The 24,085-nt window shown below is 34.9% G+C and overlaps 1 protein-coding gene across 1 annotated transcript in view; it reads right to left on the reverse strand.

Moving 5' to 3' along the window:
• The window catches only part of LOC132545331 (probable G-protein coupled receptor 139), a 48,318-nt gene extending 24,896 nt beyond the window's left edge, over positions 1–23,422 (reverse strand). Inside the window, exon 1 of the mRNA XM_060209008.1 lies at positions 23,315–23,422. Within this exon, the coding sequence (XP_060064991.1) occupies positions 23,315–23,422 (108 nt within the window). The remainder of the gene's footprint in view (positions 1–23,314) is intronic.
• Between the last annotated feature and the right edge of the window lie 663 nt (positions 23,423–24,085).

Below are 24,085 nucleotides of genomic sequence, written 5' to 3' on the forward strand. Positions count from 1 at the left end.
GACGAAATCTCGAGCGACTTTATTGCAGCTTTGTTTTATCCGTCGAGTGTCCTTAAGAGAAAATTCGATTAGTTACATCCAATGAAATGATGTTAATGAAATTTTGTAGAAATGTTTGATTTCCATACTTGTACCGAAAATTTGAATCGTATGGTACCCATCCTCCGAGGACAATTAAACGGCGTCGAAAGTGTGCAGAATGATTAAATTCTATAAGAGCCACTTTTCAAGAACAAGAAATGGTAGAATCAAATCATTTAAATGGATGAAAGGATCTTAATGTTTTTAAGTATACTATGTGAATTTAAATAACCGCGAAACCCGCATACACCCCTGGGGAGGAGGTAAGGTTTACCAAAGTTATGCAGAAAATTCATTTTTGGAGCAATTTTGTTTATTTCTTATTGCAAATGATTGAAGTATTTTCAGAAGAGGACGGCTTCATGTGTATGTATAGACTGACCTCAGGGGTCGATAGTGGGTCAAAAGGAATCAAATAAGCATATATTGAAGAAAATATTCTCAAGAATTTGATATCTTAAAATTTATCACTCTGCAAAAATGGGTTAGATTATGGCTTATGATTTAATTTGTCTCGCGTCAAAAATAGAAAGCTACAACAATACCAAACAATTAATTAAACTGTACAATATAACTGTTTTGGCCTTCAGGGATTCATGAATAATTATATCTACTTGAAACCAAAGGATTTTATCGCGTGAAATTTGATTATTTTAAGTGCAATGAAGGCGATATTTATTGTAACTTACATATTATTGCACCATGGCCTTCCATCAACAATATGAGTGGTGCTTTACGCAAAAATCGACAATCAAAATGAAGTTACAGACATCAAAGAAAATAAATTTATTTAGACCTAATCAATTTCAAGGCAAATTTAAACTTAACCGAAAGATGAGCTTTACTTGACCGGTGTATCGAACAGACGACAACAAAACTGACGTTATGTTGATAATAGCACTTTTTGGCCGTCACATAGGTATCAATCTGGAAGCGTTCAAATTTAATTGAACTCTTTATCAATCTTTTATAATCACAATAATAACAAAACGGGATGTTTCGAGGGTAGCGTGTTGCACATGTGCAAACAATGCACGTGCTTACAACAAACAATTGTAATGAATATAACTAAGAGAGTTCACCTTTTAAATTATAGTTCACATTGCCTCGTAGAAAATTTCAGAATTTGCAAATTAAAATGAAGTGAGCATCGTTTGTCATCATATGTTTTGACTGGTTTCTAATGTACACAAAACTTAAGAAACCAGTCAAAACATATGATTGGTCCTTCGTATCTCGGAAAGATGTCGATAGGATCCATGCATTTTCATAAATTCAATTTATGGGGGGTAGGGAGGTTTATGTGGACGATTCGAGCCCTGATTTCGAGTTTTGTTGGGTAAACGTATATACATTTACATCGAACGCGCTCAATGAAATTCTTGTTTTTCAAAGACGACACGTCATCATATATCTGAAAGGAAAACTGAAGGTCTTTCAATATCTATGTAACTTGTGTTGATAAACTAAACGATAAATTTCTCTTCGTATGAAAATAAGAAGTCAGCCAGAAAGAGGCTTGGCTAACTTCAATCTGTATGGCAATAGTCAGTTGAAGATCTTGCCACCAAAGTTAACGAAGAATCATTTAACTATATGTCGTCATCTACATTGATTTTGATGTATTCGTCGTAAAATCAACTTCAAAACCATATATGTTTACCGCCTTTAATTTTTTTAAGAACGCTTTATAAAGAAGAGAAAAAGGCACTTTTTTCATTTAAGAATTGAGTATGAAGATGTACAGAGTGGAAGGGTTCTCCAAGGATCCATTTTTGTTAGCACTATATTGAAATCAAACAGTTCTATATTGTCATTATGTCGTGTACTATTTACGAGGATATGCGACTTTCGGAATCCTCGGATGTAATTATTTATGAATTATTGTACGTCAGACGAGAAAGACTCCACGTTTAAAGTATTGTTTACGTTTAATGACTGTTGACAAGCTATTATCATAGTATCCGTAGGGAATAGATAATTCCATTAGTAAACCTCATTATGTAACCGTATTTAAATACTTGACTACACAGTATAATCTAGATCGAAGTGATGACTTAGGTATGAAAAGATGTTGGAAATTACAACATAGTTTGGCTCGCTGTCATTCCCGACACCGAAAGTTGAAAAAAAATCTGTATGTGAGATGATAATGCAGAAGACTTTCAAGTTTAAATTTTAATGACAAAATGTGTTTCATCAATGACTGACTAACTTGGACTCTATATTCGGCGCATGATAGAGCGTTTACTTGGCTGAGGAAAATCCTGGAAATATCTATTGAAAATACAGGTTTCGAAAACATGAATTTAGGTTCAGGCGGAGATCAATGGGTGATATATCTGAAATAGCACTGCGTAAGCAAATCAAAAGTATCCATATTTCAAAATTCCTTTGGTTTTTTGTTTTTTTCTCATATTTATTAGTTTATCAAATGATACGGAATATTCCTAACACTGGCATTGCCATAGTGCTGTTTCTCAAAGTCGCGAAAATGAATGTTTTTATACATGAAATGTTTAAGGAGAGGTGTCTTAACAATCTGCTTACCACTGGCCCCTCTTCTTCAGTTAATGATATCACAATATGCATTTGTGATAATGCATAATGCACCAAAACTTCGTGTGCACATCATGCATACATCATGCGCACACACGCACTGTACAGTATCGTGCACATACCTGTGCGAAATGTTCGCTCATTTTGTGCGAGTTTTGTAAAAATGGTTGGCTCATATTACTGATCGAAAATTAAACGAAAGTGATGACCAAACAGTGATAACAGGAATGTTACAATTTATCGGTGATTGTATCAAAGTAATTTTGATTTTGAAAATTTTTCGAAATAACAGTGATTACTGCATTAATTACTGTTAGTGTATCTCACAACTATAACTACACATGATTTGATGGTACTAGGAATACTAGGAATGGTAGTAAAAAGCGTGGACAAAGGGTTGGTTGAACAGCTAGAGTAGCTAGCAATGAAATGCTGTTTTTTAATCCAATACAAACGGGGGAGGTCCGTATTCTCATGATTAATAGACAATCTAAATGGTAGTAGTATATTTGCATGATTTCCCATGTACCAAATGGTACCTGCGATGTCACGTGACCGTAGTATTTTTTCCCTTGTTGTTTTCTTCTTTCTTTCTTTACCGTCTATCTCTTGCCATTTCACAGTTGAGGCTATCCACGTCGTCTGTCCCACTTAATTTGGTTTACCATGTACTATTTTGTATCTGGTCCCTAGCAACATATTCAGGGTGAGTATTTCTAAAGGATATCTAAGTTGCCAAACTAAATCAAATACCAAGTAAATCTATACAATTACTTCATAATTTATGAAGGCCTAATTGGTTGTATTTGAGATTTTCTCTAAGTAATGATGTTGCCGTCCAGACTGCGGTTATTAAGATATCTATTCTATTATTATATCGTTTTATATTAAAAGTATTTTAAATTTGTCAATTATGGTACTTAATGTGTGTGTAAATATATATTCTGAGTGGAGTGTGTCTAATTTATTGGTATTATCCGGAGGTCTGCAGCGTTCTTAACAATTGCAGGGGTTTAATCCCGGACCCAATACAGGCTAAAATCAAAATGCTATTTCAACCGCTGTGTTGCTATTTAGGACCTTCACAGTAAGCCAAACTTACCTAATTCCACATAAAGGTGCGGTTTCCTTAATTATCAAGCAAGCTTAATTGTTTTATATGTACAGAAAATGTAATTATGTCTGCAGACAAGGATAAAGTTATTAAATGCTTTGTTCGTGGACAATAACACACTCGTCATGTAATTCTCATCAATCTGAAAGTGTATTGATTAACCATTGTGCTAAGAGAACGTTGAATTTTTTTTGGTTTTCATTTTAGATTCCAAGCTGCTTATTGTTTTTAAGAATGATTAACAGAATGAAATTGAACCCAAGTCAGCATGTCCTTGTTTGGTCGCTCCCTGGCATTGTTTTTCAACAGAATTCATAGTACCCTGTCGTTTCCGGATAGTACATAAATGTGTCCCTGTCGTCTCCGGATAGAACATAGATGTTCACTTGTCGTCTTCGGAGAGGACATAAGTGTGTCCTTGTTGTCTCCGGACAGGACACATGTAAGTCTGTGTCGTCTCCGGATAGGACTTAATTGCATCCTTGTGATTTCTGGACAGGACATAGATGTGTCATTATCGTCTCAGGATACCTGTGATAAGAATAAGATTTCCTCAAAAAATTTCACAAGATGGTAGGTGGGTTTTTTTCAAACGTAAAGACGTCACCTATTTTCTCTTATGCTAAAGGTATTCATATGAAATATTCTTTAGTAGGACATACAATATCTTACTTTGTGTACATTTGATATCTAGTCTTGAAGATTTTGATTTCTTTGTTTACTAAAAATCCACAATATTTACACAAAATGAGGCTTTACATTCGCGTATGACACAAATCAAAACGCTAGTATAAGCAAAGAAAAATATTTGCCTTTTAGACCACTTTAGAAACCACTTCTTTGGGGAATGGAAAAACAATAGCCTTGACATTTATCCAATTCAAGGAAATAGGGGTCATATTTGTTTAACCATAAATAATTGTAATTGTATCTGTTTCATACATAAGTGGTGACATCTAGCCGTCAAATCGTTATTCACATTTGATTCTGATGATTATTAATGTTGCTGTAGTGACATACGAGAACTGGTAAAAAAAGTATGAAGTCAGTCAGAGCGCATGACACTTAAAAAACTGACACCAATTCCTTATCGTTTTGCGAAAAAAACTCTCGACAATGGTCATTTCAGTGTTTGTAGTATGATTAATAGTTTAAGGTACTTGCTTGATAAGCAAAAATACTCATAATTGTTTCATGTAATGAGTGTAATAATTCGGTAGAAAGATAATAAGTACCAAGTGTCACACATTCATGGGACTGACCTAATTTGATAAACAGTTCATAACTGCAAATTATGTTACTCACAACAGTTTATGTATAGTGCCAAACCTACCTAGATTACCCCCAAACACCCATAAGAAGAATGAAAAAGTAGATGATTATATTTAGGACCAAACTGATTACATTTAATGTAATTGTACTTTGTCAAAGTGACAAAGTTATATATCAAGAGCCACGCATTAAAGTTGTTTTGCTGACTTGACTTAACTGGATAGAAAGGCGTGTATTATTTCTGCTTTCAGTGATATCCTCAGTTATGGAAGCAAATCGTCAAGGTCAAATGAGCACATAACATGCCATTACACTGATAGCAATTCAATACATTTGAGAAAATTGTTATCGATAAACGTCGCGAAATCAAATACATCTATAATTAAGGAAGGATATCTGGTGGCATTGTGTGTCATTGTCATAACTACTCCCATTTATAGATGATGTCAGCGGATGATAAGATCAAACGAGAGCGCTGTGTGTATAGCCATGACTGTAAATTATGACAAGCTTGACATGATACAGTTGTCTGATCGCAAACAAATTAGACATGTTCACGCTCGCTTTTGACACAATGAAGTATGGTGAGCGATACAATACAGCGTGTTAAAAAACAAAAACAAGAAGAAACATCACGACGTCCAGTCTAAAATCTAACAAAACTAAGGTAAAATGTGAACTAAAATGTTTTCACAGAGACTTCAGAAAAACTACAATGAGAAAAGACTGGTGATCTGGAAGAGTAAATTTCTTCTGCTTCATCGACAACACCATCGTGAAAACCTAAGAAACAATTTATAAATAACATCAGAAAATTACTTTAAATTCTGACAAAGAGTATATGTGTACAAAGTTTTTCTTTTTCGTGATAAAGAACCATATTTCAAAATAATTAATATCTGATATGTACGATGAAGCATATACGTGTAAGCGACTTCAAAAATCAACATCGCTTGGAAAATGATCCACAATGCCAAATTATAGCGTTATGTTTGGTTGTAGTGTTGTGTTAAGATATAACTTGGTCCCCGAGATTTGATGATAAAAGATCGTGTCTGTAAGCGTAGATATGTCTGAATATAATTTGTCATGTCTTTGTCCAAGACGTTGTCCCAGGTATGTTAGGTAGCGTTCCTATCTAGCAGATATTGATTCTTGTAGTGATAAGGATAATGACTAATCAGATAGAAACTGTCAACCAATTTGTTACTGAGCTGAATAAACCAACCATTGATGGGCTTCGTAATCTGCATCATCCAATCGAAAATTAGGTGTATGGAAACTTAATGAAATTCTAAAACGAGCGAGACAGTTACTGTCTAAGCATATGATAAAGTGTAAAAAAAAAAAAAAAAGAAAAAAAAACTCAAGAGCATGGATACTAGAAATATCTCATTCGAAAGGTTATATGTCCCGATACTGATGTTGATTTAAGCCATAGAAATATTTTTTTTTTGTTCCTTAGAGGATAACACTAAATGGATAGTCAATTGTTTGCTGAAATAAGCGTTGAATGGTCCAGTAACCGTTTTTCCTTTCTGTTTTATTTTGACCAACTTGACAATTGTGACTGATTAACACGGAAAAGGGTTGAACATTGGCTAGCTTTATCAGACTGGAACTTGTTCTGAAAAGTGAAACGTTTGACATCAAGTACATCTTGGAATTTTGTAGAATTTTGGATTAAGCTCAAAATTCATTTCATTCATACATCTTCAAACCAAAACAATCATCGCTTATCAGCATATGTAAAACAAGGAGAAAGTTATTACAGGTACAACAGAAATCTGAAACTAAACTTCTGGCCAAAAGCCTTAAATTAGAATTATTATTACATTTTTAACGGCCCGTCAACACATGAAAGGCCATTAGGGCCATCAAACTGTAAAACACACAACGATCCAAAAGGAAATAACATTAAAAAAAATTAAAAGGTAAAAGACAAATGTTAAACGTCTTAAATGGTTATGTTAACACAAAATATTAAAATGCTACGTCATAGTCTATCATAAAGACCAACATCTTTCAGGTAATGTAGAATTTTACAAATCTCAACAATTTCAAAAAGTGATGTTATACATGTATTGTTACGATAAAAACATTCTCGAGTAGACAGAAGGTCAATGCAGTCCAATAAAAAATGTTTAACGGTGAATGGCTCATCCCATCCTATGCAAAAAGATTTTTTTACAAGAGGCAGCAGGATTGAAGTACCGGTGTCAGATTCTCTTTTCGGAGGGATATCATCTAGACTTTGTATGATGCAATAAACGGAAATATGTAGCATCACAGGGCGATGTGACAATATGTCTGCACCCCTTCCTTGAAAGTATGACGTCACAGGGTGATGTGACAATACGCCTGCTCCCTTTTCTTGAGCTGTGTATGACGCAATAGATTGTGGGTACGCGTCGAATTTTTGGAGATAAAAAAATCAGTACAGGTATACCCTACTTTTTATCTATCGCAAGTAATAAAACCTGAGCACGTTGTTAAATTAGCGAAGATATTAGTAGAAATGTCAACAGAAGAGGACTACGGCATTGAAAATACCATATTTAGTTAATTATTCTCGTTCAAAGAACTCCTAGGTTACATATCTTGGGAACTGATAATGGGAATATTTGAGGAAAGACTTCTTTATTGTATAAGATATTGTTTCGAGGAAACCGCTTTTAAGAATATTGTGAAAAAATGTCCTTTCTGTACGGAAGGTGTGGAAGGTCAAGCTAACCAGCAAGCACACTAATGTGTCATCTTAGACAACGAGGATATAGTAGATAAGTTTTTCAAAGAAGCTTTGTCAACAGACTACCATTTAATAGAAGATGAGGGTTTCGACCGGGCCTTTTTGCTTGATAAACAGGATACACAATTATTGAGGAAATTGACTCGTTAATGTTGTCTATTCATATCATTTATATCAACCTTCATCTGAGAATGATGTGGATATGATTCTGTCTAATAAGAGATTCTCTTGATAAAACCATCACGCCTGTCTTTTTTTTATTCGTTTAAGAAGGAACTTTGGGATACAAACTTAACCAACATTTTGCATTTTGCTTTATTATCATGCTTTAAACCTGAACATTTTGTCAAAAGATATTTTTATATACATTTTTAGTTAGCATCCTCTTAAACATCGTGCTCCGACCGTAAACTTTTCCTTCAAAACACTACTTCTGCTTAACGCCTTGGTCGATTTCAACCAAATTTTGTCCGAAATATTCTAGGGATAGGGAATTATTTCTTAAATTCAGGAAGTCGATTTGACGTATTTTGCTATTCTCTCTTCATTGGATTTAAACCGAATTTAGTCTGAAAATTTATTGTATTGGAGAACATTTCCTACTTCAGAAAGTTGATTCGACTCCTAGGGGAAGTTAGACAATACATTATGCCTGGAAAATTTCGACCAAAATGACAATTGATTTATCAAACATAATGAGAGAAGTGATCCTGGTTATTTTTCAGCTTGACTATGACATTGGCATGACCTCAGCTGCATATCTCTGGAGTGAAATACTTGCTGATTGGTATTAATGTGTTCAGTCGCTTTCTATTTTAAATTAAAAGCTATTACAAACCTTAAAAAACAGTCAATTTGGGTCAAGGCAAGAAATGTAAAAAAGATGCTTTGAAAAAAGGTGTCTCGTTCACAGCATTAATTATTTTAGAACAAAGAGCGAGATCCATGCCCCTATCGTGGAGTGTGTCAATAGGACTATTTTAAGATCATGGTATTTATCACATATGGAACTTTTTAATTTTATTATTATTATTATTATTACATTTATAACGGCCCATCAACACATACAATGTCATTAGGGCCATCAAACGGTAAAACACACAGCGATCCAAAAGGAAATAACATTAAACAAATCAAAAGGTAAAAGACAAATGTTACAAGTCTTAAGTAAATGTTAACACAAAAGATTAAAATGCTGCGTCATAGTCTATTATATAGACCATCATCTTTCAAGTAATGTAGAATTTTACAAATCTCAACAGTTTCAAAACGGAATTTTAGACATGTAATGTTACGATTAAAACATTCTCGAGTAGACAGAAGGTCAATGCAGTCCAATAAAAAATGTTTAACGGTGAATGGCACATCACATCCTATGCACAAAGGATTACCTTCGCCTTTCAACATATATGAATGTGTAAGGTATTTATGACCCAACCTAAGACAGGAAAGGACAACTTTGTCTCGGTGGTTGTCTTTATAGCCTGGAGATCATTCACCGATAACAGGTTTAACGGAGTGCGATTTGTTTTTGGTATAGGTATTCCATTCCTCCTGCCACTGAGCTTTAAAAATTTGTTTAATAATTGGTTTAAAATCGGTAAAATGAAGTTTAAAAACAACAGGTAGCAGCGATAAAGCTTCCTTTGCGGCACGATCTGCTTTTTCATTGCCTGGTATTCCCATTGGTCCAGGAACCCAGCAAAAATAACGCATGACAAACGTCACGACATATATCTTGAATGTCTGTTGGGATGAATTATGTTTACATGAATTCTATAAAAAGTGACAGGCAGAAAAGTCTGTCTCTGTAGTTTTTTTACGATAAATGTCACGTAAAATTAAATAATAAAACATTGGCACACGGGACATTACAGAACAAATAACTCCTTGATACATTAATTTTAATTTGATAAAAATGTGTGCAAGGACAATGTCCATGCTTGCTAATATAACGTAATACAAGATCCTATATATCATTGTTCATTATTATTGCCTTAATATATAAATACAAGCTTTTTTAAATTATTTTTACATGTTTGGGTCGGCGTAGTCTCAGCATACATCTTGGTCAGTAAATCCCTTATACCAAATACGTATGGGAGATACTTCCTCTAAATATGTCTTCATACTTCTTTTTATATAATACACTAATTCTATCATACATTGGTATCAGCTTTCGAACAATGGCTGCTAAAACTACGTGTGCCTGCCAGATGTATGTTATTACAAAATATAACTTCAAACAAAGACAAACAGGGGTTTCTTTTAAATTAGACAGTTCCCGAAATCTTTCCTCATTTTATAGCATATGAAACATTTAAGACTCTATAAAACAGACCAATAACAGAAATAAAATTTCATGTAAAATGTTTTTAAGATATTAAAACATGCAATATCTTAAATAGAATTACAACTATACAAAGCAGGTAAAATTGAGAATACAAGCATATAAAATTGTTTGAAATTACAGGGAAAAATATAACCAAATATTACTATGCTAAGAAGGAATGGCATTATTGTCATCAAAGTCATAGTTACATGAATACAGTAATAAAACAAATATAAAAATGTGGATATGTATTAACTCAACACTTGAAGTCATATGTAAAAAGTTATCACCATTTTAATTTTTGCTGAAAGTGAATAATAATGATTGAATTATTTAGAGATCTAGTAACTAAAAAAATTGATGTATACCATAAAACATTTCCAGTTTTGCTAATTTTCTTGCCAACAATTAAAAATCAAAGGATATCAGTGAAACAGATGAATACTTCCCCAAAATGGCTTTATTGGAGAGATAATTTTAACAAAGGGCCATAACTCTGATTTTATTGGGTTGTAAGCACTGCACATTCTCCTGATATGGCGAATATATATAACAAAGTTATATTGGCAATTTTAATGCAAGCAATGCTATGCTCATAACACAATATTTTTCAAAGGGCAATAAATCTATGATTAAGGAGTTGCGGGACCTTACATTGGTACACTACACCTCGTCTGCGTATTATTAAAGTCTCATTGTCCTACCTTCAATGCAGGCAACATAATGCTCTGGACAAGATATTTTTTAACAAAGTGCAGTTACTCTGTACTTGAGGGGTCGTGAACCCTAAATTTGGTGCATGACACATCGTCTTTATATGATCTATGTGTACACTCATTGTCATTATTACCTTAAATGCGATTAAAGTTATGCTCTTCACAATATATTTTTAACAAAGTGAATTGACTCTATGATTGAGGGGTCAAGGGCATTAAATTTGGATATTGTCAATGTTTCCAGTAAGTTTCCTTCCTAATTTAAAGACAAGCAATCTAAACTTGATCTCTAGACACAAGATTTTAACAAAAGGCAATAACTCTGTAACTAATGACTTCCGAGTCCTTAATTTGATACAAAACGCATTGTCTGAATATAGTTAATGTATACACCAGGTTTCGATATCCTAGTTTATAAACACACAAGGATATGCCCCGGACACTCAATTTTAACAAAGGGTAATAACTCTGTGATTGAAGGCCCTGAATTTGGTACATCGCATATCCCTAGTTTGATCTATTCTTAACTATGGGTAAAGTAATGCTCCTGACACGAAAGGACGGACAGACAAGGCGGCGACCATATGCTCCTCCGAAAACAGGCATTTATGAATGAGAAGTCAGTAAATTAATTTAATATTACAGACTGATGAGATTTTCGTCATCTTATTCAAGAATTTCTTTTTTCGTGATTTCATTGTTTTTTATCAATCAAGAAAACATGTACAGATTTTATGTCAATCAAAGTCTAATCCTTTTCAAATGAAAAATAGTTTTAATTATTAATTGATATACTTGAATTAATATAGCATGTTAAAAAAGTTTTGTTTAACATTTTTTACGTGTTAATGCTAACCAAGATAGCTTAAATTGGTCGAATTCCTGTCGTTGTTTCAGGACGTAAAACATTCCTTATAGTAACTACTCAATTTACAAAGGAATGCAGCTGAACAAAATTTTCTTGATTTTTGTTTCCTTTCCGTTTAAGGTACAGGTGTTGAAAATTGTACAAAAACAAAAGTTATAGCAGAGCTAAACAATGAATAAACTGCATTGTACAGCTGTCCCGTCTCTCTAGGACTCATCCGTGATGTTAAAGACTTAAACTCTGAAACCTAGGAGGTGTCTGAGGAAATCACAAACTGATCGATAGAAAAGTCAAATTATAGACGAGGAGGTTCACCATCCCCATTTTAAATACTATTCTTAATTTGTATGTATCTACAGATTAAAGAACAACATGAAGTATATTCTGAACCGTGCCAATAGTCTAATGAATGCAAACGTGACATTCAAGTTCATGGGTGTTATACTACGTAGAATATTCAAATAAAACACGTCATCTCCATGAAAACGTTTGTTTATCTCGTAAAATAATTATCTTCAGTATATCTCCGTGCAACAAGGTTGTTATAGGCTCATATAAACTGCATTAACAAAACTTCCATTCATTCCGATGAGCAACGTAGCCTAAAAATGGGGAAGCATAAACACCATTTTGAAACTTTCACATATATCACACAGCGTGATTCTCAATTAACTCGGTTAAAGATAAAGTACAACCAAATGTGAGAGTAGTTGTAAGTCAATGTAATTAAGTTATTATTCATATCATAATTCGTCAAATTTCCAGAAAGGAAACAGTTTTGAGTTAATTAAGATTAAAGTAATTACTCGGGAATGCTCCTACATATCACTGTCCATTAGTGTGAATGCAGATTACATTCAAGTGTCCAGTTTAGTGACCAATGTCGAGGAAAATGTTGCGCCGGCACACGTTTCAGGGTACTTTTAATGCGACTCCGTATTTTTCAAACTCTTCGGTGGTTTTTATGTAATCCGTACCGACAAAAACCAAATGAAAGATCATCGGTGCTGTTCATTTCAACATTTCATCAAAGAACTACGGCTTTGTATTTTTTCTTTTCCTTTTCCATTCTGTTGCTCCAACTGCTGAATATATAAACACTTCCGGAAATACAACATACTCCTAAGGTACCTGAAGCCGTGAAAGTTGAGGTAGTTAGAGAAGTTGAAGCACCACGAGCAGTGAAAGCTGAAGCGTAGTGGCAAACTTGTCTTGTTGTCGATGGTTTATGCTAACACTAAGCATAGTGCAATGATAGCTTATGTTTAGTAGCAATCTTGCCTTGTTGTCGATGGTTTATGCCAACACTAAATTTGCGTTTGGTAGCAAACGGTATTGCTAACATTATGATCGAACAACACGCAAATATACGACATTTCATTCGGTGCAAACCACACAAGGCTGTTGTAAATAGTTTCATAATTGGAATGTTGACATTGACGCAATGTATTTTTTTTTTTATGAATAACGAGCTTGGGACTTGAGAGCAACAAACACATTAACTGTCTAGGTCAAGATTCCAAGCATTGAAACGGGGTCAGGTCGGTTTCGCCGTCTCCTTAGTAAACGAACATGACAGAAATCCATCCAATGCTTCCAATGAAATAAATCTGAAAGTCCAATTTACTTGTCTATCGTCCGTTTTGCTTCCTTAGGAAATTCAAAAATCAATAATGCACAACTTGGGATGAGAGGAACTGGTGAACTTTATTTCCTCAGTTATTTAAAAATGACAACAATGTCCAATGGACTATTAGAGAAGTCAGTGACATGTAAGTGAATATGCTGATATAGCAGATACAATAAACTATGTGAAAAAGAGACCCTTAAGGCCTGTACCGCTCACCTAACTGAAATAGGCTTAAGGTCATAATTAAGATCCTGTTTCTCAATGCCTTGAGAAAATATCATATAACGGATTAGAAACATTGATTATACTCACATTTCCGTATAAAAGGTAGGAATAAAATATGTTCCTTAGTGATTTTAATGGAATGTGCCGTTATTTTCTGCCATTGATGAAGTAGAGAAAGCCATAGCAGAGGTCATGCGAAGTCCAGGCAATAACAAATCATCAGGCACCGCTGCCTGGTTAGGAACCAGAAATGTTTAACCAGTTCCAACTACATGCTGATTAACAAAGAGGCTTGGAGCTGATCAATTTCAGTGCTGTCTATGGCGCCAGTTGGACACACTAGAGGTTAGATCAGCCAATCTTTACAGAAAATGGTTGACTGATAATGGTGGGTCTGACTGCAACTGGCAGTGCCGTCGGATAAGGAGCTGGAGGTCCTAGAGTATAATGACTTAACGACAATTGGTTTCCTTGGGGTAGAGAAAACATTTGATTGAATTAAAACCGTATTCTTCAACAAACATGAATGATACAGTTGAGGAATATTACAAGAAATGTGGATGTGTTGCGACTGACACTGGAAAGTACAATGAGCGCTCTCCAATGAGACAATTATACAACAGAAGGACCTATGCGGAGAGTTGATATTGACTTCATCACTTACCTCTGACTGCCAGGAATACAAGTACTTTCTCTCCTCGTGATTATTAATGTTTCACAGGAGCGTTCCCAATGGCAATTGATAGCGTCTTTGCCTTCATCGACGATGACGGCCGCAAGACTTTCAAAATTTTATCAACTTGCATCTTTTGAAACCTCATGATTTAAAACTTTCCATCGGCTGACAACAACTTGAGCGCAAATAAAAAGACAAAGCATGAGACCCAAGAATAAGTAATGGCAATGTAAACTGTTTTAGTCGAAATATTGACACCAATGATGATCAGGTAGCTAGAAATGGTTTAAGTTACTACCACAGGTTATGATGGTGTACTGATCACTCTTCATAACCAGACTCAAAACCTGGTTGATTTCGGTCGCGATGCCCGTGTAAGCTGAAGTCCGGACAAGTGATGAAGATGATGAGTATGTTCATAATTTATAGAAGATAACGCACACCGCACCAAAAACTTCGTGCATACATCGCGCGCAAACACGCACTACAAAGGAATCTTACGCACAACTGTGTATGCGAGTATATACGAGACATGTTCAGATTCGTACCAGTCAGATATCCCGTGAAACAAATACAACACTAAATATTCTCCTGAGTATATATTTCTTGTTTACAGACGTAACGTTGTGCAATACAACAACTGTTGCTGACAATTAAGCCCTGCAAAGTTCGAAGCTAGTGAAGACTAGCATTACCATACGTCATCAGTTGTTCTAATTTTTAGCTGTAGTACTGTATTATTGTATTCTTGCCAAATGTCCTCATTGTCCTCTCCGTACGTATACACACGTATCATGTAACTAGAACACATAACATCTTAGCATAACTCCTCATTTAGATAACATAATACTCGGTTAACCCACAGATGTCTAGTCTCAGACTGATGGTTTTATTCATCACACACCTCCTCCAGCAACAGGGAACAAAAAGCTGCATATTAAGTCGTCTCTGCACTCTGTACTAAGATGATTTGAGAAGTACTTTCAAAGGACGGCATACCTTCAGCCCCATTGCATGAAAAGCATCTATCTTCTACAAGAGCAAAAGTAAACATATTCCTTACATAGGCAAATAAGTTTGGGCTAGTTGTACATCTTGAGAATTACATACATTAGATTACTTAAACACAGCATTGCAAGCCAGTGGAGACATTGTTCGATTGATTGTGGGAGAGTGAAAAGTGCGGATCACACACAGACTTTGTTCTGATCAAGGTTGCAGTCAACTCGTCGTAGCTCCAGTCACCTTCCACTGAATCCAGTTTGTACCTGACTTCATTGAGGACTACATACACTCCAGCTGATCCCGATATGGTTCTTCCAAATATGATTGTTGATCAAATTTTGATCATCAGCAGTAATGCCATGATAACAGTGTACCTGAGACGTTCTGGACATTGGAGCTTGATGGCAGTGTTTTAAAAAACACAATAGTCATGGAAAGCCATATCAGAAAGACACCCAACAGCTGTTCCCTCGAATGACGCAACTCCATAATGTTCAGAACCATCTTGGAAAACGAGACCTTACCAAATGGCAGCCATGTCCACTGCAATGAGAAAACAACGAGGACGGTAGAACACCAGCCCTCATCTATGTTAAGAGAGAAACCTTCCAACCCTGCAGGGCATATAGCAAGAATGGCATAGTATGGCAAGAAACTGCTTCGTTACCTTGTTACAATTACTCTTTGAAGATGGTTTAGAAGATTTAAGTGAATAGCATCTTTCAATTAAAATTAAAAGTTACGTAGAGAAGATTCAAAAGATGATTTAAACTACATCATACATCTGTTTTGCCTTTCCAGAACTCGTCAATGATGTTAAGGGTATAAATTTTGAAGCTTAAGAAGTGACTGATTTAAATCCAAAGGGATCGAAAGAAAATTATAAATCTAGAGGAGATGCACAATCTCCATAATCCAATAAGTTTCGTTCTTTTCAAATATGATAATCTTGGAACAACGTCAAATACATGTGTATATTCTGAACCGTGCCCTTATTCGAATGAATTAAAACGTGAAACGCAGCACCTACCTACGGGATGATGTAATGCCCTGCATTACATAGAGAAACTTAATTCCAATCATCAGTCTGTCCTGTGATGTACTGTAAGTTCCTACGGTTGAGACCAGGGCCTATTGTAATCTAATGATTGTGTTTATCTTTTGATGATTGGCACTGCTATACCTGAGTATAGGTATCTAAACATTTTCAAAGATATAACGCAAAAACTACGTTCCTAGAGGAAATGACTATGAAGCAGAAAAAACATACACTCCCGAAACACCTGGTCTTATTCGTATTGTACGTTTTCAGGACTCTCAGTTGCTATCTTGTATTCATATTTTGCCGAAGTTTTATTGAATTTTACGTTATGATTATGGTATTTTTCTTGATTTTTTTTCTTAAATTATGACTAGGTTATACATATATTGGTACGGATCTCGCCTTGTCAAGGAGGGGAATACTCTGTGACGTTCTTTGAAGAGTAATTTTACATTATTCGTTGATGAACTGTTTACGTCTTATTATCATTATTGTTATTACATTCTTAACGGCCCGTCAACACATTTATATTTACGTATTTGGTTCGGTTTAATATTCCTAAACAGCGATGAAAAGGCATTCTTCAAATCTATGCGAGAGTGCGTGCTTTTATGATATTTATATGTTTGTATGAGCCTCCTTGTATGCTGAAGCCGACAGTATAGTTGCACGACCAGCAGGAGACTCCATTCAGTCACTATAATGACATTGTGCATATAGTAGCTTAACAGCTGCACAGAGCATTAAAACTGGCATTGCATTGCTTTCCTTTAGAGATATTAAGCGACAGGTTTTCGTTTCCAAATGTTTTGAATATGCCCCCTATGATCTTCTGATCATCGTATCCTAGAAAGTGACAAATATTTTAGTCTAAGCCTTGCATGGGAACGAGCACGGGAATAAAAAGAATGCAAACTGATAATTTTTTTCAACATTGACACTCACCTAACCGTCACATGAGGACATTTAAGTGGCATGAAAATAATCAATACTTCTCAGCTGATCAAATTTACGTCGAAAGATTTTTTTAAGAAGCACAGCAAACTCAATACAGTTTATCATATGTTTCCTGAAATACGTGAATGTACACTAAACACGACAAATGTTGCAAAGCATGCGATGCTTGAAGTTTGTGTTTTCTCTTTCTTGATCATAGAAAAAGCTTGACTAGAAAATCACCTACAACCTGATGACCTCTCATAGATTGTCAGCTTGACCAGAAAACATTGTCTGAAGGACATTACTGGAAATAGCAAAGCTTTTAACACAGGAATGTATTACTATACTTTGCAAGAACAAGGTAATGTTTGCGTTGTTATTCATTTATTTCCCAAAAACGCACTCGTCAGTGTATCTTAAATAAATGTTTGTTTTATTTGTATAATTTTACAAATATTGTGAAGGAATATATCTCTGAAAATGATGTGAATACATTACCTGAGTGCTTGGACACTGTACATTCTTTTGTCTCTAAACATTTACCAAGCAAGACCATGTATAATTTTCCTGAAATAACTTTATCATTTGTTAAAAAATTCCTGTTGAATATTGACTGTACCAAAGCTACGGGGCTAGATGGTATTTCTGCAAAGTACTTAAAAATGACAGCTGATGTTGTGGCCGAGTCACATGCCAAAGTAAATCCAATTTTCAAAAAGGGTGGGAAAAGCTTGGTTAGTAACTATAGACCCCTATCTATCTTACCTTTTTATCAAAAATCTTAGAAAAACATGTACACTCGTCTTGATATGCTTTTTTAAACCAACATAATCTACTCATTGAAAATCAGTCTGGTTTTAGATGTAAACATTCTTGTCAGACAGCTCTAACAGCATTGACAAATAGATGGTACGAAGAAATGGACAAAGGCAAGCTTATCGGTGTTATGTATATTGATTTTAGAAAAGCATTTGATCTTGTTGATCACAAAATTCTTTTACAAAAAATGAAATTATATGGATGTTCAAATTTTTTGCATCCTATTTATCAAAACGCCTACAGATTGTTTCCTTCCAAATAGTTTAAGTCATCCCTGTGAAATTACAACTGGTGTACCCCAGGGCTCAATACTTGGGCCACTGATGTTTTTAATTTATGTTAATGACATGCCTGTTCATTCTAAACATTGTGAATTTTACATGTATGCTGATGATACAACAATGCAGAAAACTGACAAATGTACTACTGTTATTGAAACATGTTTGCGCACTGACTTTGTAAATGTGAAAAACTGGTGTAAAACAAACAAAATAAATACAGACAAAACCAAAGTTATGCTTGTAGGCAGTAAACAGAAAAAAAATTCAAAGGAATTATGTATTGAATGTACTGATTCTGGTGATCTTACGTTGGAAAATGTTAAACATGAAAAACTCCTAGGTGTGTGTATTGATGATACCCTTACTTGGAACAAGCATATCCAGTGTCACGAACGCAGGTACATCTATTTGTTATTGTGAATGGTATGTGAATTGATCACGTGTGCGTGTGTGTTTACGTGTTAAGAGGGACGGGTAGTGCATGGGCTGGACAGGTGAGACTAGTGGCCATTATTGGCAGAGCTGTTTATAATTAGTTTCCCAGCCATAATTCGTGTGTGATGAAGCCCGGATATCTGACTGGGGTAAGTATTCTTTCTATCTTACATAAATTGTTGTTTTAGTTGGATATTTCGTCCCATATTTTAATTGTCCCTATTGCGGGTCAACCAATCTATCTATCGATGCGTGTCCACTCGAGCGTAACTATGTGCTGTTATAGTATACAGGTGTGTTGATTTTAAATGCCATAATTAACAGTATTAGGTCATTAGGATTTATGTGGTATTATAGTAAAGTAATGTGTTGATATGTACAATTAATTTAGTTGCCTTTAAGCGTATATTTCGCTTAGTAACGTTATTTTGTTCGAGTAGTTTATCTATGGAAGCCCTGAGTAGTAGTTGTATTTACCTGTGCAAGGGTTGAGTGCGCGCAGGTGTAAAAAGTACGGAAGTCATTCAGTAGCCTATATGGTTGCGGTGATACGTGCGTTTTGGCATTATTATTATAAGAAAATGGCCACGCATCCTATTATTTAATATGTTTGTAGGGGGTCTATGTACAACCAGGTTTAGTATTTATAAAGGGAAGTAGAATTGCTGGTAAATTATATAGTTAAGGAATGTCTTAGTTGGATTAAAGTATGGATGTGCGTGAGTGTTTATGATATTTTGTCATGTTTATTATAGCTTCACACGACGGGCTTAAAACCAAGTTAGGCTACCCAAAGCCTGCAAAGACTACAACAGACTGGTATGCAACGGGGCCGGCCAGCATTGCAACAGCAAATACCAGGGGCACGGTCAGCTATCAGGACGTTCAGACAAGACGTCAGGCGGGCTATGTAGGCAGTGTTGATGTTGGAGATCCTGGTCTGAGAGGGACCAATGATGCTGATAGGCATATACTATTCTCTTTATTGTGTTAGCCGTGGGCTAAATTTTGTATGCATTTTGTGCGCCATCTCGAGCTGGTAAACGACGAGTCGGAACTTGTAAAGACCACTGGGTGACTGTATTTCCTCGGAGAAATGTGAAAAGACTCACAGTGTGTGAAGAGACTGTAGTATTACATTTAGAGGCATGGAAGATAGAGTGGGTGAATGCGAGTGTGTTATTGTCTATATTTAGTGTATGTAGTGTAAATAAACTTGTATATATCTGTATTCCAGTATCCCTTGTGGTTTTTTCCCGTGAGTGCCGAACTGAGGCTCGTCCCGCGTTACATCCAGGATGTCATCAAAAAGGTCAATTTCAAAATATATCAGTTATGCAGAATTTAAAAGTTCTTACCTGTTTCATCGAGAATCAAATATTTTAACTGTTTCATTCTACCTTACCTAGATTATTGTTCAAATACTTGGGGACATTGTTCTCAGACATATACTTAACAAAAAAAGAAAGGTTAACACGTTTCCTTTATCGATTGGTAAGGATTTATGAAGGGGTTAATTAATTAATCACATAATAAAGTAGTGTTACCTTTCTTTTTTTGTTTAGTATATATTAAAAAGAACTAGAGAGATTACAGAAAAGAGTTTTACGTATAATTATGGATGCTGTCCACTCTGTATCAGGGGATGAACTATTCACCAAACTCAAATGGTTACCTTTTAGCAAAAGAGTGAATTACAATGAATGTATACTAATGTTTAAAGTAGCTAACAAACTGTCCAAACTACTTGTACTGTAATGTGCTTGTATCCAGTGTACACAGTAGACAAACTAGGGTATCTACTACTGGTAACTATATCATACCTAAACACAAAACTGAAAAGTTTAGAAATTCCTTCCTATATACCGGACCAACTTTGTGGAATCAGCTTCCAGAAAATATCGGACAATGTGGAACCTTACCAACTTTTAAATTTCATTGTAAAAGATTCATCTCTGATTTACCAACCTAGATCCACATTTTTATGCCAGTCTTATTTTAGCCCTAAGATAATATGGTACCTTTATGAATGTTGCCAATTAAATGTTTTAATTATCAGTCCTGTATCCCTTACAAAACCTCGCTAATTTAGTCCTTTTATTATATTATTAGTCACTCTATAACCGTTTTATATACCTCTTCACTATGTGCCTTTATCATTACATTTGTTTTATTGATGTACATCTTAGTCTTTCATGATTATGCTAGTTTACTGTGATATTTGTGATTTTTATATCATATGTGATGCTGTAATCTTAATGTTGTATATATTGTACATTTAACTGTCGACCACTTGTTAGAAGAGTCTTGTACTCAAGTGTTATCGACTCTTAAATAAAGTCATTTATTATAATAATGATAATTATTATTATAGATAGCTCACCAAAGTCAGTGTAAAGTTCCTCACCTATTTAAAAGAAACAATGGATGCGAGAAAAAAATGTTATATCTACTGCGTTGCGCTGCCTTTGGAATAATTATATCTGATATGACATGTTGCATGTCTTTCAATCACTTATAATTATTTCATCATCAGTTATAAGCAGGGTGAAGCAATCATCATTTTATAGACAACTGGTATGCCTCGATTAAGGGAGATATCGTAATGCTTATCTTAAATGGGCGAGTGTTCAGTTTTTTTCATTATTGGTGGTAACAATTGGAAAATGCAGCTTCCCTATCAGGTATCTGTCAATAGAAAAAATAAGCGACCTTCCCTCTTTTATGCACGCAAAGACCAAGATGGTATTTTTCCGAAACGCTGAAGGTCTCACAAAATTATTCAAAATCGTATAAAAATTTCACATAAAGGTTAATAGGAGTGAAAACTATAAGCATGGTATCTTCAGAAATTGTGAAATTTAGAAGTAAAACCATTGCGGACTAGAATTTTCAAAGGAGTTCGTGTTATATCGGGGTTTTTGATCACATTTCATTGGACGAATAATTGAAATATAATTCCTCTTAATGACCTTTACCAAATTGATTCTAATTTGGCCAACCGATAGCGCCTCAGTTAAAAGCATATCATTGATCTGAAATCGACCCACGGATGTCAGGAAATATTTTATATAAATGTAGCAAAGTCGACAACTACACCAGTTTTAAGAGGTCAGATCTTGTACATTTAATCAATGCAATGGTACCAAAATGCATTTCATTTTGCGCTAGAGCAATTTTAAAGAAATAATAATTCGTTTACAATTTACGAGTACAATTTTTTTTTTTTTTTTTTTTTACATTTTCAAAACATCTTTCATAATTTCTTAAAAAGTGACAATTTTTTTGCACAGGTGGGCATATCAATGTACTGAAGTACTGCAGAAGGTAAATGGTACTATATTTTTTTCTGAGAAAAATAAATCTTCATTAAAATTTATAATGAAACCTCACTTATCCTAACTATTCTTATTACTATGACATTCTTAACAGTCCGTCACCACATAAAAGGTCATTAGGGCCATCAAATGGTAAACACACAGCGATCCAAAAGGAAATAACATTAAACAAACCAAACGCTAAAAGACCAATGTTTAAAATCTTAAATGGGTTTGTTAACACAAAAGATTAAAATGGTACGTCATATATAGACCAACATCTTTCAGGTAATGTAGCATTTTACAAATCTCAACAGTTTCAAAAAGGGATTTTAGACATGTAATGTTACGATAAAAACATTCTCGAGTAGACAGAAGGTCAATGCAGTCTAATAAAAATGATAATAAATGTAGAAATGTTTCATATTTAACTGCAATTTCGAGAAGGATGAACGAAAGGTGTAATTGTCTGTGTCTGATTTAACCATTTCATGAAGTGAAAAAGTCAACTTCAGGTGAATTCAAGAGCCAAGGTGGAATATCGTTCAAAATGACTGAATTTGGTCAATGTCAATATTCGTGTTTTGTAAGAGAGCGGAAATTCGAATACCGAATGATGGAATGGTTTTTTGTGGGTTTTGAAACAAGGTTTTATATTTTGGATCAAATTCAAGCGAAAAAGCAGGATTTGAAGGCTTTGACTAGCTGAATGGTGTATTGCAAAACCAATATATTTCGACGGATATATAGCGATGGTTCGTTAGCCTCTAGTTAGAGGCTTGCTGAAGGTGTGGTCTTAAAAGATCCGAGAGCGACCTCGTCGATAAACACAACAGACATGATCATCGGTATTAGATTCCCTGGATCTGTTCCATGTTCCCTCAAGCTCAACATCATGATCATCAATATTTTTGAGATTCAAAGCAAAGGTCGACTTTACATTTGCAAATATATTTGACAATTACAGAAAATGGATAATCATCTCTTCATGTATACTTTGAAGATGGCGAGACAGCTGTTCTCTTCAACCAATAAAATCAACTGGAACCTAACTTTATCGATAATTGTTGACGTGTGGTTTCTGTACGAAATGCAATGACAGCAAACGAGAAAAGAGAAAACGAGGTCAGCAACCATAGGAGAGGCGGAGACAATTTCTTATCTAGATGATTGGTTTTTTTTTTTTTTTTTTTGTTTGTTTTTGTTTTTACTTTTTACTCGTGTGTATTGGAATCTTCTACCAAGTGCTGTTACCTTAAACGCTTCTTCAAATACTGTACTTGAAAACAGTTTGGACACATCTTTGCATCGCATCCCCAGAAATAGTTGTACAATGCCTTCGACATCAAATAACGGCTTCATCAATTCTTGAAAACGCCAATCATATTTTGCATTACCTAGAGTATGTTTGAATTTGAACGCGGCTTTACAGTTAAAACCAAAGCATTTGTTTCCGTTGTAAAGTTAAGCTGGAGATAATTCAATATTGTATGTTGCTGTAGGCACGCTTCTGTATTTCTATCATTACCAGCAATGTTTTGTATTCGTCAGGGGTTCGACATTACATCGTCAGTTTTCTCAGTGCATAAATGTTTCATGCTTAATCATGTAAGTGAACTTCAAAGCAATATTGTATATAAGCAGACCAAATCTTATTCCAGTGCACGTTATATTCAGGAACAGTACTACGTATACATTAAAAACTAGGATTCAATGAAATAAATTAGGCCTTGAAATGTATTATTTTGTTCTGTTAAAGTCTTTGCCGAAAGTTCAGCTACACGTATAGTACATCAATATAATTTCAACCGTTTGACGGGTTGGAGGGTGAAATTATTTTCTCTTCGGTATGAGTCGCCAATAGAGGGCGCTATGTATATGATTTGCACGTGAAAATTAAGACCAGGGTCGTACTGTCGCGTGTTAACTGTACGTGCCATTCAAGCGGCACAGGTAGGGACACAGGGACGTGGAAATTTTTATTTCGTGCATTGAGAAATGGAAATGGAAAACGAAGTGTGACAT

This window comes from Ylistrum balloti, unplaced genomic scaffold, assembly GCF_031769215.1.
Source record: "Ylistrum balloti isolate Yb309-2 unplaced genomic scaffold, AGI_CSIRO_Ybal_v1 Utg369840, whole genome shotgun sequence".
In the NCBI taxonomy this organism is placed as follows: Eukaryota; Metazoa; Mollusca; class Bivalvia; order Pectinida; family Pectinidae; genus Ylistrum; species Ylistrum balloti.